General features: G+C 39.6%; 1 protein-coding gene across 1 annotated transcript in view; it reads right to left on the reverse strand.

The window, feature by feature from the left end:
- SAXO1 (stabilizer of axonemal microtubules 1) overlaps positions 1–19,588 on the reverse strand; it is a 21,594-nt gene extending 2,006 nt beyond the window's left edge. Inside the window, 3 exon segments of the mRNA XM_064736785.1 lie at positions 12,828–12,982; positions 13,391–13,443; positions 19,437–19,588. Of these exon segments, the coding sequence (XP_064592855.1) occupies positions 12,828–12,982; positions 13,391–13,443; positions 19,437–19,588 (360 nt within the window).
- Between the last annotated feature and the right edge of the window lie 1,460 nt (positions 19,589–21,048).

The raw sequence follows: 21,048 nt of genomic DNA on the forward strand, positions 1-21,048 counted from the left end.
AATGCTAGATTAAAATTTACAGCAGTTATGCTGCTTAGCTATTAATCAACAGGCTCTGTGCTTGCCATGGGGCTGAGTTGCCCGGCTGTATATTAGAGTCTGGTGCTTATTAATGACTGCTTTTTGCTTTCACTGCTTGCCATAGGGCTTGTGCTGCTGATCATGTTATTCTGCTGGGCCTGGGATTCTGATAACAGCTGTGGTGATGTGCGTGGGCTGGCAGATGGCCAGGGCATCACTGCTCAATTCTGTGCTACTGCACTGGGCAGGCTGGAACTCCACTGTGAAATCAGCTGAGAGGCACTGTGACCTGTGAGTGAGTGATGTGAGTGAGTACACACAGGAGGGAGCAGGGCACCCCAGAGTGTCTGTGGCATTGATATGCCTGTGCCACAGTCTGTACAGCTTGGTAGCATCTGTGGCCATGGTTATGTGTACCACTGCAGAGACACTTCTGAGAGGACTGTGGCTCAGGGATTAATCCATGCTGCAGCAAGAAACACTTTGAAGTTATTCACTGTTGGAGCACCTCAATGTGTGTAGCCAGGGAGAGTAGGTATGCCCCATGAGAGAGTATTTAGCATGGGTAAGGCTATGTTGGAGCAGGTTTGGTCCTGAAAGGATGGTAGCTGTGGGTGAAGAATCCTTCTTTCTCCTTTTCCCAGCTCTATATGCTGAGCATGATGCCATATGGTCTGGAATATCCCTTTGGTCATTTGGGGCCAGCTGTCCCAGCTGTGTCCTCTCCCAGCTCCTTGTGCACCCCCAGCCCACTCACTGGTGGGGTGCTGTGCGGAGCAGAAAAGGCCTGACCCTGCTTAAGCCCTGCTCAGCAGTAATGAAAGCATCCCTGTGTCAACAACACTGTTTCAAACACAAATTTGAAAGACAGCACTTATAGATAACTCTATCCCAGATAAAAACTGGAACAGCATGGATATGGTTTTCATTATCAGTATGTTGAATAATTTAATTGTTAGTGATACTAAGCAAACACACTGTATATAAACCATAGTGTTTAAAGAGCAGAAACTGTTTATATTACCTGAGTAATATATTCTTGAGGAATATATTGAGCAAAATTAATCAAACATCTTTAAATTAACTGCAGTAACAAGTTTCTAGTAGCCAATATTAAAGAGGACATCTAAAGTTAATATTCAGAAAGAAAAATTCTTAGTGATGAGTAAATGCTACAATTGCCTTAACTTAGGAGTGTTCCTTATTGGTGCTCAATATATATGGGGAACAAAATATGAGCATATACACAATGGTAAATATTCTTCATTAGAGTCAATACCACAAGCTAAAATGGCATGGTAGACCAGCATCACTCTGTAACTATTGTAGTTTGCTGTCATACAGCCAACTAGCCTGACTTTGGGATTTAGTTGTAAAAGATGCAAAATATGTGCTTTACCTTCAACTATTAGTATTTGCTCTCTATTAAGCCTCAAAGACCATCTGAGATTTCTGTTTCTTGCAGTGGGTTAAATATTATTTGCTACGACATGCGTTTTGAAATAGCTTTGGTACTGTTATATAATAATCAGTTGTAATGAAAACATACATTTAATAATAAATAATTAATGTAAAAGGCTTTGAGAGTATTTGAGGAGATTTTTTGTTTATTTCTGCTTGGAATTTTTGGGGGGTTTTTTGTTTGTTTGTTTCATTGGTTTATTGGTTTGGTTTTGTTTTTGTTTTTTAGTCTATTTTATTTGTTTGTTTTTAGAAATAAATAAGATGAGAAATCTGGGGATGGTACCAGTATAGTCCATAGTTTCAATGAGCACCATGAACAATTTTATTAAGGAGGCTAAAACTAATTGCTTTTTTTTTTTAATACCAGTTTCTGCTAGTGAATAAAGTGATAAGAATATATAAACTGAGTATAACTTTAAACACAGAAGATTTTTGGCCATGTTTTCAGAACACTGAATTACATGTTTTTTAATATAATATTTAAAATACTACTTAGACATAAGGCAATTGTAAATGTTGTTATTATAACATGCCAGTCTCCTTAAAGGACAGTTTCATTCAATGAAAGTATAAATCTTCCTTCTCTTTACCTAGGCTTGAGAGGACCATCTCAGAGCAGAGCCACAACAGCCTAAGTGAAACATAACACAACAGTGCTATGAGAGAAGAAAATACTCTGTGGAATATCATTATTGAATTTCACTAAAAAAATCTGGGTATTTTATACACAAATGATTATTTTAAACTACAGGGTAATTCCAAAAAAACCCAGCAGTATGGAGCAACATGTCTTTAGCTTTCACATTACAATCTCTTTCAGATAGGATAAGTTGCTCCTCTGAAGTGCCTTTTATCCAATGTAACCCCAGTGAGCTGCCCTGAATTCAACAAGAATGTTTATTTCACTATAATCTGTGGTCTACCAACCCCATTTATAAGAGCACCTGCAAGGTGGCAAGTCAGCAGAGTTAGGAACAGTTGTTGGTTTGGTGGATGGACTCCAGCATCCTTGCCAATTTCCCTGCAGTTCCACATCTCACATTGCTTAAGGCCTCAGCTCACAGTGACCTCTCATACTGAGAAATGCCTCAGGAGCAGAGGTCAAACTTGATACTAGCTACAATTCTTGGTTTCTCACCCAATATATTTATGACTAGGCCATTGGCCAGGAAGAGCTGGAAGGGAAGGTCTCCCACTGACCCCAATACTCCTCTCACAAACTAAATTGTCTTTGTTGCTGGATCATCACACAGAAACTCCCTTTTTCTACCATTTCTCTGTACTTATATTCTTGCACTCAATGAATTACAAGTTATTTGTCTTCATCTCTGCAGTAACCTAGTTTTCAGGTAAATTCTTGCATTCTTTTGGATTTATTTCAGGGAAGTAAATATGAAGTAAATATTCTCCTCAAATAGTGAGGTTTGAAACAGTGAGAATTTATGAACCATGCTTAACTATGCACAGAGTTGGAGTACAGAGGAAGCAAAATGAAAGAGATAAGAAAATCTTTTTGTGATTGTAGTCGATGCTAACCCCTTGACATTGCCAATGAAAAGAAAAGAAATTCATGAGTCATTTCCCTCTTACATTGCTAGGTCCTTGCGTGCGTAGCACCAATTAGCATTGCTCAGTTAGAGTCCTGCACACGTGCACTGAAAGTGCTTATATCGTGGACTAATGCGTGCCCAGGTCAGTAGACAAGAGACCCCATCTATTGACAGAATTTCAAAATTCGCAGTGGTTGCAAAAGGAACAAAAATCTTTCAAAGAACAGCTGACATAGCGGGCTTTGTATTTGGTAGTGGTCAAGGCGCTGAGTTGCACTATCTTGAATTTTAGAGTAAGGTGAAAGAATGATTTGAAGCAGCATGAAGGAATTAGTGCCATGAAAAGAAAAAAGCCAGACCTGTCAAACTAACAATGGGATCTGGAACCAGAATCCAAAATAGAAATTTGAACCAAAATAAATTGATGATTTGAGAAATTTTCTGAAGAAAAGGATGCAAGACACATATTTTTTTAAAAATGAAAGACTCTCTGTCATGACCTTAATAATTTGAGTGTGTGCAATCTTCCTCATTTATTAAGAGATTTTTGGAGAAATACATCCCAAAATCTATTTAAATTTCTGAAGCTTACAAACCTGTATTGTGTAGAATGATTCTGATCATAAATGAAGAGCAGTGATCTTTTTATCTACTGTAGTAACTTTTTTAATAATTAGAAAAACAGAACAAACCAACACAGTAGCCCAAGAGAAACTGCAGAGAATTGTTTCTATAGTTAAAATTTAAGACAAAATACAAAAATGAGATCTGCAACTATCTGTATGTAGTGGTTGGGTTGTTTTTTAATCTATTTTGGCTATGATGCAGTCTAGTGCACAGACTAAGGTAGAAATAAACAAGTGAAATATAATTTGAAGGTGGTTTAAATATTCAAAAACTTAAATGCATCACCCATTAGACATTCTAAAGATCACTGTAATATGTTCATTACATTAAGAACAATGAAAGAAGACAGATATAATTACTTAATCTGGATTTGTTGGGTTATTTTTCTCCCAGATATGTGATCTTTAGTGCTAAGAACCTCTGTTCTATGTCACATCTAAGAGATGTTGACTTTTGCAACTCTCTGCAGCTGGACCACCAGCATCAGCTCCTGCAGAACCTAAAAGTCTCCCTCTAAATACCAAATAGCCAGTGCTACCTTGAATGCAGTCTCCAGTGATAAGTATTTTTTGCCAAAAGATCTGAGAATGTGCTGCTCCAAACATCTTTTACTACTGCTTTCAGGCAGTTTTGGACTGCCTCATTGACATTCACTGGCTTGAGGCATCTTGGTTTATTTCCTTAGCTGTGTTTAAAAGACATGAAATTTACATATAAGTGGAAAATGTATTCAGTTAACTCCATTTTAATGCCAAGAATAAGTAAACATCTTTACTGATTTCTGTAATCACTGGGAAAGAGTAGCCTTTTTATGATCTCTTGTCATTTAATAGTAAATGGTATGCACCATGCCCCAGGTCAAAGGAGGCTTAACATTTACACACACAGTTAAAATGAAGCCAAGCATTATAAGTGTAGTATAAAATGCACGTTGATTCCCTTATAATCTTGGTACTCCAGATTTGTATTTCTCAGCACCAGCTAGGGAAAGTAAGCTAAATAAATTCTTATGAAGCCTTATTCACACACACCCATGATCATTTCTGCAGGTGAAAGTCTGTACTTGTAAGAAGCAGGTATTACATTGACCATGTAATGTTTTGGCAGGTAAGTGAACAGTTTAAAAGTTGGTATTTGACAGTAACAACATTAGAACCATCAGTTTAACTAAACTTAAAGTGTTCTGAGAAAGTGAAAGTGGTTCTAATCAATGCTATTGCTGAGCTAAGGTTGACTACTCTCAAGTGGGTAAAAGGAGAGAGACTTTACAGACTTTTTGTCAGTTATGATATTTCAGCTGGTGCTACAAGGGCAAGCTTTTCACCAAAGTATGAGAAACATGATACTCTTCACAAAACCAACTGGCAACTGTTTGTACACAGGCTCTGACTTAGGGTTTGAAACAGTAGATTTTCTTAGTATGAGCTGTATAGAGAGTTTGAGACACAAATGCTTAGTACTAAGGGCATTCTCTTCACTTGTAAAAGTCTGCTTCTGTATACTGTGCCTGTAGACAACAGGGAGGCAAGAAAGCAAAGTGGTGCCTTTTGGTACTCTCCATGCACCTGGGAACTGCTGCAGCTGAGTCCAGGTAATGAAAGTCCATTAAACTTGTCCTTTCTCTCTAAACATGTAGCACAAATGATTGACAACCCTTGCGGAGCAAAAGATTTTTTTGAGTCATCTTGCTGGCATAGAGCAAGAGAAGAACAACCTAAAACCTGAAAGAACATGTTCAGATCTACTGCAGAATGCCTTGAGATGAAAGCTTTAGCTCCTTCTTGAAGTTTTCTCACCTTTTGTAATGTACACTTCTGTCATTTCTTTAGGAAGAACAGGCCTGGAAATTAATGTGGTGATACACAGATATTTCAGAACAGTGTGGCTGATTTCTATGCATCTACTGAACACAGCAGGTCACCTATGACAGTATGAGTTGGGTTTTTTCCCAGCAGTAAATTTCTTGTCAGACCTTCTTGGGAAAACAGTGAATAGACAGAATATCATGTTAAGCAGCAATTTTGCGTGATTTGGGGAAAAGGGTGGCTGTGTGCTGAAATTTTCTGCTCAAGCAAAAGACTAGAAATTCCTCCCAGCAAAAGAAGGCCAAATTGCTAATTCACATGTTTTGGACAAATTTCCTTTTCTTTGTTCTTTAAAGGGACATTCTCATTCCTCAAGTGCATCAAGAACTTGTAGGGTCAATCAGCACCAGCAGTGGTGTTCAGGCACAAAGGGATGGGTCTCATTACTCGTAGATGCCCTACATGTGCATCAGAGATCTGTGTGGCCTTTGCTAAGATGAGCGTTGGTGCTTTGTAGTTTCCATGGAAATTTACTCTTTCAAATCTTATCCCTTACATGCAGGCTGTTTGCTTTATTGTATTGAAGTACAGATGCACCAATGCAAAAAGGTTTGGGACAGGCAAAAATCATAGTCTGGCAGAGGCTGCACCTGCTGGAGGGACATTTTGGGGAGGAATGCTAGGTGTGGGAAGTAAGCTTGGAATGGACACATGCAGGGTTGAAAGTCACTTGGGTCAGTGTAAGAGTTAACGTAGTAACCAAAGGATTTGTGGCTTAGGTGCCTTTAGAATGGAACTAGCTCCATTCTGTGGCCTGTGTGGGCTTGCCTGCAAACTGTAAGAGCCAAATCTACTTCTGAAACGTTGTCCCATCTGTGAGTAACTTCTGTCCCTTCTGAAGGGCCCAAATAAATAAAACGATTTAATAAAGATTATTAAAAAAAATGTTTTGATTTGTTTAACCTGTGCCCTAGCTAGTCCAAGATTTCAAAATGGATGGATCAGTTGAGGGACTCACCTGAATTGCCAGGGGTTTGTGTGGTGCTTAACTCTTGCCAGTCTAGTTGGTACTCATTTTTATTCCAGCCTGATGTTTTATTTTGGGGGAGTGACAGAGAAAAATCTGTCTGCTTTGAAACAAAGGATTTTGCTGGCAACAGAAACTGGAAGTGTAATTATTCACTGGATTTGTTTTCTCATCAGTTACCTTCTGTCCATAATTTTGTTGAACGGGTGATTAATACATTTTAAAACCCAAAATTAAACTTCTTATGTAGGCATACTAAACTCAGATTCTGTAGAGTTAATTTGCTGAAACTTTACTTGGAACAGAAATTTTGTGTTCTCTTGATAAATCAGCATACGTGAGAGCCAAACAGCATCTATCTGCACTTCAGCAAACTTAGATTTCCTACAAGTAAGCAGAGCACATGTGTCATGAGTTTTAGAGGAGAGTAAAAGACATAAACATGAGAAGAGGATTGCAGGGAGAGAGGTAATGGCCAGGGTGCTTCTGCTTTCATGCAGTACCTCGTGCTCTATGGATGTGTATACATATCTATATCATCTTCTATGTATGAAGAATGAAATGGAGACATGAGGAGGAAATGTCCCATAGAAAATTAGCCTGAACTGCCAAGTGGTGTTGCCCAGCTGGAGTTGGGATGCCCTGTCAGACATTGCCTCTGGGGCAGTGCTGAGGATCTGTGGGCAGGTGAGCTGCCTGCAGGCACAGGTCCTGAGGAGGGGAGCCGTGAGGCACAGACCAGTCCTGCTTCCTTGCTGCTCCTCACAGGAGCAAGTCCTGGCCCATGGATGCTGCACGGTGTGTTGGAGAGTACCACAGGCCAAGGGAACCAGCTCTAGGCATTCATTGGGCTGCTGTGAATTCCCACAGGAGGTCTGCACTTTTGCAAACACCAGCAAGCACGGGTTGCTGCAGATCCCAGAGGTCTGGAAGCATGCATGTTTTTCTGCATGATGGTTCAACAACTACAACAGACCTCCATGAGATTTTCAAATTTTCCTAAAGCTTCAGCTCCAATAGCATACCTGTTTCTTCCAAAGCATAATACTACTTTAACATTTTATGTTATGCACTGTCAAATACAATTAGGCTTTCTAACTCCTTACATTTGGTCTCTAAGTATCTCATCCAGTTGCTGGGAATTTCAGGAGGTAGTAATTTAGTCTTTTCCTATAGGAGTTGGTATTCTGAGTTGTGTTGATGTATGTGTTGCCAAATTTGGACTCTCCCATGTGCTATAGCTTTTCTCTTCCCCTTTCTTCTGAAGAAAAACAGTATCAGTCATTCATTCAATAAGTCTACATGACACTCCTATGATTTCCAATCATTAGTTTCCATCATAGGTTTATGAATATGTGACAGCTCCCATAATTTCAAATAGGTTTTTTTTTTTTGCTTGGGTGCAGCTTTGCTCATTTCATCATAATTCTTCCAATTGTCAGGTTCCAGACCACAGTTTAACAACATATTCCCATTTTCAAGCTGATGTTACCAAAAACCTCTGTAGCAGCATGCTGTGATTTAATGGTGTTGTCTTGCCATTTAACAGTACTACCTACCTTCACACTCTGACATCAAATGTCATTTGAGTTGGCTGATTTGTTATTCCTATATGACTTCCCACCAACTTTTTTGAATCAGTTTCTGCAGGATCTGTTAATTATGACATTTACCTTCCCACCAGTTACTTAAACTGAGGACCAATTTACAACATCCCATGGTCAGACATCATCAGTTGTATAGTATCTGGCAAGAAAAACTTCAGTAAACAATCACATAGGAGTCTGTGACCTCTTTTCCCAGAAGGTGTCTCTGAGGTGTTAGAATACTATTGCAATTCCAGTCAACAATGACCAAGTTTTGTAAAGGGACCAAATTTTTCCTGACGTGCAACGTAAGTATTTCTGGTGTTGGCTTGGCCAGAACCTCTGATGCACAGGAAAAAATTAAATTTATTTTATTGATAACTAAGTTAAGAGTGAGACCTTTTACTTTAGTTGTAGGTGTGCCACACCATTGGCATGGCAATTCTTGCTTTTACAAAATAAAATTGTTCTTCTGTGCATATGGGAAAAAAAAGACCGTATTTACTGAGTTAGAAGAGCAGGATGTTTATGTTTTCTAAACATAGCAAACAAACCTGCACTGCTTTTCCTAGCATACAGGAAGCAACCAAGAAAGGTTGCTTAAGAAATAATTTCAAAGACAACATACAGCACAGAATGCATTTTCAACTCCTGATTATGAAGGTGATTACTGCTTTAGCTTTAAAAATATTATTTCCCCTACACACATGTGCAGCTTCAATGTTCAAGTGCTCTTCTAGCTTCCTTATGGAGAAATCAAACTTACACCTACATGAGAAACACAGTAAGATGAGTTGTGGAGTATCTGGCAAGAAAGACTTTGTTAAACAGTCATGTGGCAAACTCATGTGGCAATCTATTTTCCAGATATGCAATAATGCTGCTTCTTTCTATGTTCATGTTTTCACACAGTTGCATACTCTTACATTATAAACTATGAATTTGCTGATCAGATAAAAAATCTGAACCTTTATGGAAAGATACTGATATCATCATATGTTAGGGAGATACATGATGCTTTCAGTTGCTGCTCTGTCTCTTGAAGTAAAAAGCATATGTGAGCTCACCCCATACAGTTTAGAAAATGTAATTAGCACAGATCATTAAAGGCATCTTCTCTTGCTCCCACTAAGAATTTTTTAAGAACACAAACAACTCTTTAGTGTTCTCCTCTGCCATTTAAGAGGTTTTTCCTTCACTTGGATACCCAAGCAGGACAAAAAACTTAACTGCTAGTGAAGGTGGGGTAGCAGAATGATTCTCAGACTGCTATTAAGAAATAACATCACCCAAAAGATAACATCATGCACCAATGAAGTAAAATGGCTAAGGAACATCCCAAAGACAAAAAATCCTGAAATCTATTAGTGTCGTTGCTAATATGGACAGTAGTACTGCAACCAGGGCAAAACTACCATGTTCTCTTCTCAGTTGTTCTTGTTCTACACTTCAGTAGAGTTATTCCAGGTTTATACTGAGCTGGTCAGATTGACCTTGCTAAATACTTTAGCCACAGCATGACCTCCACCTAGAGCAGGCTGAAATCTAGGACAGCAGCCAAGCAGACTGTCTGTGCAAAAATAACATTTTCAGAACTCTCTCCCTGCTGATCTTTTCACTGCATGCTACCTGTGATATTTTATATAATCCTAATCATAGACAGTTACATTTTTTTTGCATTTCTTAGAATCTGAATAATGAGAACACATTGACCAAATAGTTTTTCTCTTTTTCCTTTTGCTTTACTTTTATGCTCACATCAAATTCTTATTCTTTAATATTAAATTTTCTGTGTCAAGATTGAAAATACTGCAGAAGAATGGCTTTACTGAACATACTGGGGGGGAGGTGGGAACCCACAGAAAAGTATTATTAGTTTAAATTTTTGGCAATCCTTATGCTTGGTTTCATTACACATGAAGTTTGGATAATGTCTTTTGGATAACATAGATCTGTTTTTTTTCCGTAATTATGTATAAAGTAGATGTTGAACCAAGGTGAAGTGAAAGCACAGTTCTACACAGTTAGTATTAGCATGTGCTTAAAGAAGAAAGAACATGTAAAATTCAAACTGGGTAATAAAATAGGTGAAATTTTAAACTTTATTAAATGTACCTCTTGACAGTTTCCATTAATTCATTTAAATTTGTTTTAGTTCTACTGCTGTAGTGAACTGAAAATGCATTGAGATGAATGAGAAAATGACCCATTCTGAAATCCATAATCATGAATTCCATGTGCATAGTAACAACTAGATCTTACTCTAGAAAATAATAAGTCTGGTTTCAAAACTATCACAGGGACAAATGAAAAAAACAACCAAATGACTTATGTCTATTGATATATAGAAACTATATATCTGGCCATTGCAAGACACTATTGTGATCTTTTCAAAAGAACAGTAGAAGAGTTCATCTGCAGAGGTTATTCTCCCAATCAGATGAGCTCTAATCCTATTTTAATCTCAGTGAGCTATATTAAACAAAAGCAGAAGGTCTCGATGTTAGAACAGATTAGCCTTGACCTCACTGAGATCAGACTTAATAAGAAATCAGGTGTACATAAGTTGCCATCAACCTGATGGTGCATTGTGGTTAGTGATACAGCAACAAAGTAAAACTTCCTTGAAACTGTGCTGAAAGGCATACAATTTACAGTAAGATCCTCCCTCTCTACCAAATATTTTACTGTTCCTTAGGGATGAAAATATAGTTCCTGTGGGTACTAAGAAAGGATAAGGACAAAAAGCTCAGGTGGAAGCTGGCAAGGAGAGCATGGATAAACTTAACAATACCATCAGTAAAGGACATAAACTGTACAAGGCATGATACTTTTTAAAGACTTAGTAAAGTCACCGTGATTTTCAGCAGAAATTCTCTCAAACAGCCAATCATCAGATTATCATCCATATTTTTATTGCTGTAAAACCTGTTACATGTGACTATGAATAATCTTCAGTCCAACACCCTGCTATATCACCTAATTTTGCATATGGCAGTATATTAAAAGGGCAGTGTACTAAAAGCTTGTTAAAAGTCCACCCAAAGAGCTCTGTGAGATTTTATTCATCTGAGAAACCTGAAAATTGAGGTACTCTGTTAAATAAAGGTACTAAGCTTTCATTTCATTTGAATATTGTACAGCTGCCCTCTGTTGTGTCCCATTTGCAACCAAGTTTTTAACTATTCTTTTGTTCAAAATTGTGATATTAGGGTTTTTTTAGGCAGTGGTCATGTTGCAGTAAATCCAGTCCAAAACCTTACCCATGTAAAGCAAAGCACTGAATTGGTCTCTCCACCAGAGCTGTCTTCAGTTGTCGTCCATGGACAGGGTCACATCTGCTGGCTAAGTCAACAGAAATGAGAATCATGCACTCCCTCTGTCCAGCTCAGCTTTCCTCTGCCAGATGATCTGCTATTGTGCAAATGTGACCTTAATCATCATATAACTCCAGCCTAGTGACTGGATCTGCATTTTCCTTTTTTTTTTCTCTGTAGAGGTACTATTCAGACTATTTTCTAGTTGCATAGTATAAAGCATGCTTTTAAAATAAATAATAGATACCTTCAAAATTATTTTTATTAAATACTCTGTAATTTGGCCTAATCTTAGTATTTTGGCTATAGTTTCCCTTTCCATGTTTTTATTTGCCTTCTCCATTTCCATGTTCAACATCATTGTCTTTTTTTAAAATATTAAGTTTGTTTTAGAACATAGGTAGAATCACAATAATCTTCAGTTCAGCCTTGCAGAGAGATAAACCACATCTTTTCTTGTTGTTGTTGTTGTTGTTTTTTGTTCTAAATATTGCACTGGTGACTAAAAAATTTAATTTCCTTTGAAAGTTCAAACTTACTTTGAATTTTGGCAATACTAATTTTATTACTAACTGCATAGGTATAAATTCTATGCTTGGCAAATTCTTTTTTCTCTTTTTCCTTGTTTTTCTTTCCCTTTCCTTTCCACTCCCTCTTTGCTTTTCTTTTTTTTTTTTTTCCTTTCCTTTCATGTTCTATTACACTTACAGAATTTTTCCATACATTTATCTCTTCAGTAAGGAAAAGATTGTTACTTTCCTAGAAGATTAGGCATAAGGAAATGCCAGACCTGCTATGTATTCAAGTCCCACTAATTTGAATAGCAAATCTCTTCCCCTTGTCTTAATGAGGATGTCTTGGCACATGCAAATTTGTTAGCCAGTTTACAGCATTAGCAGCTTTGAGAAACATATTACTGTTGAAAAAGCAACACAGAGACAGGCAGTATTACTAAATTGACTGGAAAAATAAAATAGCTTTGATATCTGTAAACAAGAATATGGTTTCCCATTTGTCTCATCGACTTAGTATGTTAAAAGAATTTTCTTAGCCTCTCTGAAGGCTATCTCTGAAGACAGTCACCCAAGACTGTATTTTTTTATTTCATCTACCTTCTCTGCTCATATGCTTGTCTGATCTCTTATTCAACAAGCTGCAGCCACATAGCTTTTCAATTTTATGCCAGAGAGCTCCTGCATAACTGCTAGCAGCTGTCCCAGCCTCAGCCTATCTGCTCTGGAGTGGTGGGATAAACTACATTTACAATTACTGTCCGAAGATCATCTAGTTCTTCTCTGAGCCTTTCAGAAGCTCAGAGCTTGTGACAGTTGCTTTTTATTCCAGATGCCCTCCTCAGAATGGTATTTCATAATTGACAGCTGTGTTTTTTTGCAGAGAGCTGTGCCGTGGATACTCAGCCTTGTGCCTACCCTGAGAGGTGCCAGCTCCTCAGGGGTGAGCAGCAGCAGCAGCATCCCGCTGCTGTGCCAGCAGGAGCCGTGGGGAGAGCACTCTGCTGACTCCGAGTCTGTCAGCACTGCAGCGGGCAGAGAGCTCTGCAGGCTGGAGTCCCCTGCGTCAGTGACTGCAGAGCAAAAATGAGGAGGAAGAGGAGCAATGCAGAAATGCTTCTCTGTTCCCTCCAGAGAGTTAGAAATATGTAAAGCAATCAATAAAATGCCTAATAGTGGTTGGATTCTTATTGCTCCCTGTGAAGGTGGGTTCTTATTGTATACTGAAATTATATTTTGTCAAGTTAGTAAAAAAAAAATTAAAAAAACCCTAAGGAACTCAAGACAGAAAGAGGAGTGTGAGACAGAAGTAGTGAGATGACTTAACTTTTTTTTTTCTAATAGGCCTCTGGTCCATAGCAGGTTATTTTTATTACTGTTATTGCTGTTGTTGGCTTTTTCTTTCTAAGCTACAAACACATAGGAAGAAAAAACACATAATTGCATCCTTCCAGTTATGAAATATGAACAGACTTCTTTACAATCCATATCTGCTGCTTGCTCCACTGGCTTCTGATCAGTGGCTGGAGTCCATCTGCAACAAGACACAGGCAGCAGAGATGTTTTTAGTGAACATGTCTCTCTCTTATTTTTAAATAGCACTGGAAATGAACATTGAAATCTGGTTTCTTGCCAGCTTGTTTCAGAAAATAGTAGAAGAGTTACAGCAGGTTAAACCAGGAATTCAGCTATAGAATGGGATCAGAACAAAGGATCTAAATCAGCAAAAGCAGTGGCAATCACAGGGGTTTTGTATGGGAAAGTTCTTATTAGTACCCAGAACACTTGGGCGTCATGATTTCTTTTGTCACACAGGTGTCACAAAAAGTGCATAACTATACAAACACACACACGCACACACATGCACACACGCACACACGTGAGAAGAAAGTTACTTTTTAACTGCAGATTAGCTTTGGGAAAAACAAAGCTGTTTCCTAAATGGACATATCAAAATTAGCTGAGTTATGGTAATTGTCTGTGTTGGTACTTAGAACCCCCTGCAGAGGTGAGGGGGAAAATGCCTTTCACTGGGCTAGCGTGCTTTACAGCACATTTTCTTTTATAAATGTCATACATTTATTGCAGTTCAGTGTGTGCACAGCCACTCTTCTTCACTTGGAGATAAAACTATTCCAACTGGCATCTCTGAAAGAGGCATCTTTCCCTCCTTCTCCAAACACTAAGCAGAAGTCTTGAGACATCTCCCAGTCCTCTGTCCTTCTTTTGATGGTTTCTTAAAGCAAAAGGGAAAAAAGTCTGTCTGCTACTAGCCATGAGATGCCGCTAGCTGCTCTGTACACTGTGCACTGTGAAGTAGTCTCTGGAACACTCCTTGCACTGTAGGTGCTCTTGTAAGGTTGCTCTCGTGTGTCTGCAAGCTACCTAACAATTTTCTCTTTGTGAATGCAGGAAGCTCTGTGGGAAGCTCTACCAAAATGGTTATTATAAAGATTGCTCAACACGGGAGCCATGTCTTACCACTCCGGCATCCTGGAAAGGTTGTACATTGCCTGCCAGAGTGGAAATTATGATAGTATGGAATCTGGATCCTGTAAGTGTATGTGTACATCTTTTAGGCTTTCTTTTTTGCAAAAGGGTCTAGGACTGCACAACCTGCAGGAGACCTCCAGCTGCAAATGCTTTTAAAGTTTTACTTGTGCCTGTTGAGATCCTAAAAGCTGTTTTGCTCAAGCTTTTCATAGGCTCTAGGATTTGGCTGTTCTAAGAAATTTTTGAGAATTGTAGAGAAAACTGTCACCTTATTTTCTGTGTCTGAGAGTTTGTCAGTACTCTCCTATGCAGAACCTGTCCCTGGATGAACTGTGCTGAAGAAAGGCACTTTCCCCTTCACCAGGAAGAGGAGCCTTATGTAACTCCTCCTCACTGATTGCACAGATGCATTCAAAAAGCCCTGTATAATTTATTCATCTTCTCGTATGCATAGCTCCAACAGCAATGACATGATGTGGCTTTTTTGCAAGTGGTGTGGAAGTTACAATGAATTAATTGTCCAGGTGGTCAGGCTGAATTTTGAGCTGCCAGCAACCTTCACCTGATTGCAGATCAGCACAACAAGCAGTGGTGGGAAACAGCTGTGCTTTTTAAGGTCCCATTTTGCTGCTTCATTGCTCTTTTTTCTGCTGTTAGCTGAACAGTAACCATTTAGAAAGATGTCCACTGTAGGTGTTTGAATTGCTTTTAAAGCAATGTTTCAGTTTTTCCCTTCACATGGAGGTACCTCTCTCTTTCAGTGCTCCACCACTTCCTGCCATTCTCCTGGAGGAGTTGCTCCTGGGGCTCCCAAAAGAATCGTGGAGCAGGCAATGGGAAGGGCAGAGCAGATGCCATGCTGTGAGTGTGGCTCTTTTTGGTGGGTACACCTGTACCAGCTGTGCCATGGAGTGCACTCATGGGCACACATCTCAGTCTGTTTTCCCTTCTCTTAGTCCGGTATGATTTGAGATCAGTAGCTCACTAACACCACCAGTGCTAGTGTATGCAGAGGTGGTTTTGCAGTTTACCTAGATGTAGATTTACTGAATGTTTTGCAGACTAGCAGCACAGTTGTGGCACCCAATATCTCAGCTCCTGGGTACTCACTGAACATATCTCATCTTGCTCTGCGGTAGCTTTACTGCCTTACCTGTGAGATGGATGCTTGCATGAACAGCAGTCATGCCTCAGATTTGCACTGCAGACTTACCTCTACTGGGAGAGGTATTAGACTTGTTAGCAAGGGCATGAATACAGTGCACGAATTAACATTACATTTTGTAAGATCCGCTTGGGATAAAGAGACCTTAACAAAAACAAAAAAAAAGTTATTTCACAGCATTTGCACTCCCCATAATGATTCTACCTATAATGAGAACTGGATTCTCATAGGGTGAAAAAGACCTTAGTTTTAAAATGATGATTTACCTTAGCTTTAAAATGATGATTTACCTGCTTTATACACAAGCAAAATACCCAAACAAACAAAACAAAACAAAACAAAACAAACAAAAAAATTAAAAAAAAAAAGAAGACAAAAATACTTTGTTTTTTTCTAATAAATATCCTCTTCTTCTATACATGCAAGTCTTTTTCTTAACCACTTTTTCCCTTGGTTAATAGCCTGGTACATAGTATGTTCAATAATTCAAGACTGAGCTAAAAATGGGTTTGGTCTACTTTCTTGGAATATCCTCTGGGAGTATAGAGAAGAGAACTGGAGAAGCAATTATTTCATGCTGCAGCTGTATATTTAACTGCTTTCTTTCTCACTCAAGTGGCATCTGCATTCTCACAGCTGAGGTAATGGAGGAAGTTAGGACTCTTAAGTGCATCTGGTGAGTCGTGGGAGGTGATTATCAGAGCAACCAGAAATTTACCTCCTTTGCACCAGGCAGTTTTTTGTATGGACTATTTGGATTAAAGTGTCCACTCTTCAACATACATCATCATATGTTTGCTAAGGTCTTGATTAAAAACTTAATTGATTAATCAACTGATGAAGGTCTTTGTGCATCTGAGGGAATGGAGGTGCCATATGATTTGCCTTATTTCTGCAGTATATCTACACAGGCTGAAGACAGCACAAGCATTGTGGCAAGAGGCTGCTTCCAGCTGATCAGTTCTCCAGTGGTAATACTTGTACTTGGGGAATATATAAATGACTCATTTCTTTTGGAAAAGTCTCCTTGGAATCAGCCTTTTCCTTCAATTTATTATGGGCTGGCTTGGTGACAATCACAGAGTAAAACAACCCTAGCAGCATGAGGAAAGTGTAAGATGCAGGATGCAAAAGAAAATGAAGATCAAGAAGACTCTGATCTAAACTGATGTGTACCTTGTGTGTGAAAAACCCTCCTCCTTCCTTGAAAGGGCATTTCAGCCGCTTACCTCCAAACACCAGGACAAGAGGAAATGGAGTTCTGTTCTCTAATGTAGCCATGTAAACTTGCAGAACACTTCACCAGCAGAGAAATCAGTTACTGAAAGCGAAGTTGCAGGAGCCCATGACCTATTACACTGAGGTTCTGATTCCTGGGGCTTACATGTTCAGTCCAGAAAAGACTTGTGTCAGTGACAGCTAAAGAGTTGTTTCAAACCAGCTCAACTCTCTTCAAGCCTCTAGAGCTAAGAGCACATACTTATATAACATTTTTGTAAGGCCTGAAGATTTTCACTATAGAGGAAATATGAAGAACAGGTACAGTGTAGATGTATGACCTTTGGCGATGTGACTGCTGAGCACAGTTTCAAAGTAAAAATCCAAAATACACAAATGGCTTCCAAAATCATAAGGTTAAAGAAATGCAGAAAAATGCAGGTATTTTTAGTATTTATAGACCACTTTTTTCTCCAATTGACCCAAAATCCTTGAAGAAATGCAAGTAGGTTAAATATTTGCAGGTGGAATGTTGATAGTTACAGCCTGTGCCTCTTCAAAGGTTGCCAGCAAAGCACTGGCAGAAAAAGCATTTTGCTATGCTAAGAAGCTGAACTCATAAGGCCTAGTTCTCTTCCACCAGTAGAAAACATGATGCTTTAAATTTTGCCAATTATTTTTTTATGATCATTGTTAATAAGTAATACTACAAAGACATGATTGAGGGTGACATACGCTGCATCTAAGCTTTTAAACTATTATGAATGCTACAGAGACTCCATCTTCTATATCTTATTCAGCACCTTAGGTTAGCCTGATGAAGCCTCATTCCATTTTGTCTCAGTCTTCTCCTACTCCTTCAAGCTTCAGAAACCCTACCAAGTATGTCTGCCTTTCACCAATGACAATAAATACAAGAAAGTTGTAACAGAATATATTTAGATTAATAATCATGACAACTTGCCAGAGAGGCAACTGAGAAGTCTGCAAAGACAGTCCAAAGTAAATTCCTTCATGACATGGGAAGAAAACAACCGCCTCAGAGTGAGAAATCAAAGGTTTTTTGAAACCCGAAGCTGAAGAGCGCTGCCTGAGGCGGAGCCAGCTCACAGCAGCACTTCCCCTGTATGCCCTCCCAGATAGCAGTGTTTTCATGCTCAAGGACTTAATCTGAGGTTCTTTTTTTACCCTTCCCATTTAAGGGTCTTTCTGACTCTGTTTTTCATGAACTTCTGCACTCTTCCCCTAAGCCCACTAAAATTACTTCATGGCTGTGAGGTCCACAGCTTTATTCTTGACAGAGGTAAAAAAAGTTGCTAGGTGGGGTTTCAGTTTTATACCTTGTGTTTCACATCTTCTTTTAACAGAAGAGATGTAAATTCCTGCCTGTCATGTCACTCACAAGGACGCAGACCCTGTCATAGTGTCCCCACTTATCTCTTTTTCAGGTTGAAGTGTGCAATATGTCCTAGTTCTTCAACAGCCTCCAAGAAGGAAAGTTTCTCCTTATGCAATGACAGGATAAAACTGAAAATGCTAGACAAAGTTGTCTTCAGTATTTCCTCAGTCTTGTTTCAAAAGGACAAACTCCAGAAGGCGGTTTCTTTCCTGTAAAGCTTTAGCTAAACAGTGCCAGATGGGATTGCCCTTCCTGAGGTGTTAACAAGGACATGGCCTGTCCTCTCCAACAGCACAGGCCCTACTGCTTTCAGGCAGCAGCAGTTCAGTCTGTGCTGAATTGATCTGGAAGTGTCAGTTACCACACGGGGACGAGCGGTTTTATTCCAGAGATATAAATAACAATCTTGAGCATATGGAGAAGAGAGTGCTCTTGGTCTAGAAACAGCTTCATATTTACAAGTTTCGTTTTTAACATCTGGTCCAGCTCACAAGGACTGGGAGCATGTCCTGACACTGAGATTGTTCCTTCTTATCCTCTTCTTCAGTTTTCTGGTACTTAGCTCTCGTAGTTTTCAGCACTGATCTTGTATTCCTACTCAAGGTGAAGGCCACTCTAGCACAGATGTTGCTGTTATAAAACATGCTTCTCTGTTACCTCACAATACTACCTTACTTTGACTAAAAGCAGAAAAAAATTGTCTTAGAGGCCCAACTGATACCATAGACATGATGATTTAAAAGAGCTTATTTGGCAAATAACTTGTCAGCTACAAGCCAGGAAAAAATCAGGCTGCTAACAAATTTTGCCATAAGCATTCAGCTGCTCTGCAACTTGCAAGTGGAATAAACTGTGACCTTCTGAAAGTCTAGAGATAAACCAGGAAAATTTCAGGCACAAAAACCTTAGTGCATTTCCCAACAACTTCAGTAAAAGTACTTTGTGGTTCATAAGAAAATTAATGTGTAACATAAGTGTTGACCACACATTCACTGTTCTCTTCTGTGTCTGTACATTTACATGTTGCATGCTTTTAACATAATTTCTTAGGATAAATGATTACTTTGAGAGAGGCAGTACTGCAGTAGCCTCCATCAATCTCTCTCAAACTTCAGGAAACTTTTATTTGTGTTTCTGTTTTTAAGCCTGAAAGTTAAGGAGTTAGATTAAAACTATGCATTTAAATAATTTTTAATTATTTGTCCCACAAGCTACTTCATCCAGTCCTTTATAGAGATGGGAGGTCATATACTTCTCTGCAAGGCAGCATTTCAAATGCTGCACCATTTCTGCACGCACACACTGTCCAGGTGCATCTGTCTCCTCCTGCGGCAGGATAGCAGGGTCCTCGGCATGACACAAGGGCTCCTCATTGCCAAAGGAAGAGCCACCACAACCTGCCATGGCTGGAAATTGCTTTTGCACCAGATATTTTTTATTTTCACCAGGGACTTGGCACTGCAGCCCAGAAAGTGCATTGTATCCTGGATTGCATCCAATGCAGTGCGGCCAGCAGGACCCATTTGCTGTGGTCTGGGGAGACCCCACCTGGAGTGCTGTGTTCAGGGAATGGCTTCAGGCTGAAAGAGGTTTAGACCAGATAGTAGGAAGAAATTCTTGTCTGTGAGGGTGACGGGGCTCTGAAACCAGATGCCCAGAGAAGTTGAGAGCACCAGGTCAGTGGAAGTATTCAACTTCAAGTTCCATGGGGCTCTGAGCAACCTGGTGTACTGCAAGGTATCCCTTTCCACGGCAGGGGGCTTGGAACTAGGCGACCTTTAAGGTCACTTCCAACCCAGGCCATCCTGTGATTCCACGGAACAGTGTGTACGTGCCCAGAAAGTGTCCATCACCGGGCTTTCTCTGGGCACAGCATGCACTGCTACCAAGGTCCTTCAGTCTCCGGGGAGATAAGAAGATCAAGGCTGGTACTGCAGGCAGCAAAGATGCACTGATCCCTCAGCATTTGAATAAGCCTGAAAGGTTTTTCCTTGTGATTTACTTGCGCAGACCAAGACTTCCTTGACTGCAGCGCGATCATCCGCAGCGTTTTACCACCACCCAGCGGGGACGGAGGGCACAGCCCGGGCCGGGCACGGCCGGGACATCCCTCCCCCGGCTCCGGGGGTTCTGCAGAGCCCTTTCCCGCTCCGCAGGGCCCCAGGCAGCTCCGTCAGCGTCCGCTGGGAGAGCCCAGAGAACGCGGGGCGCCTCTTTGGAAAGGGCGCTTCCCATCTTTTTCATGTCCAGCGGCCCATGGTGGAAGAGTTGATTGTTGATTGTTGTAATAATACTAACAACATCAATAATAGTAATAGTAATTAGTAATTAGTAATTAGTAATAGTAATAGTAATAGTAATAGTAATAGTAATAGTAATAGTAATAGTAATAGTAATAGTAATATAATAAGAGCAAAACCAACAGCAAAACCAACAATAACGCTGGGGGTTTGGAGTGGGTTTTTTGCTTTGGTTTTGGTACTTGTGGGGTTTTGGGGTTGAGTTGAGTTGGATTGGGTTCCGGAGGTTTTTTTTGGGTGAGGATGGGTTGGTTGGTGGTATGGTTGGTCGATTGGTTGGTCTGTCAATTAGGGATTTTTATGTACTTCTTCACAGAAGAAATAACTGACCTTTGGAATTTCATGTGGTGTGTTGGCCTACAGATACATTTTGGAAATTTTCGGTTATTACCAGATTTTTATTCTCTAGCCACTTCTTAGTCTAAACTGAAAAAAGGGCTACTTTGACAGTCCCACCTGGAAATTGTGTGTAGTGAATGCACACACAGGACCACATTTTCCTGCGGGTTGCTATCATTCTCTAGTGCTTAAGACACTCACAGCAGATAGATGGTTGCTTTTTTG

This window comes from Zonotrichia leucophrys, chromosome Z (genome assembly GCF_028769735.1).
Source record: "Zonotrichia leucophrys gambelii isolate GWCS_2022_RI chromosome Z, RI_Zleu_2.0, whole genome shotgun sequence".
NCBI classification, from domain to species: Eukaryota; Metazoa; Chordata; class Aves; order Passeriformes; family Passerellidae; genus Zonotrichia; species Zonotrichia leucophrys.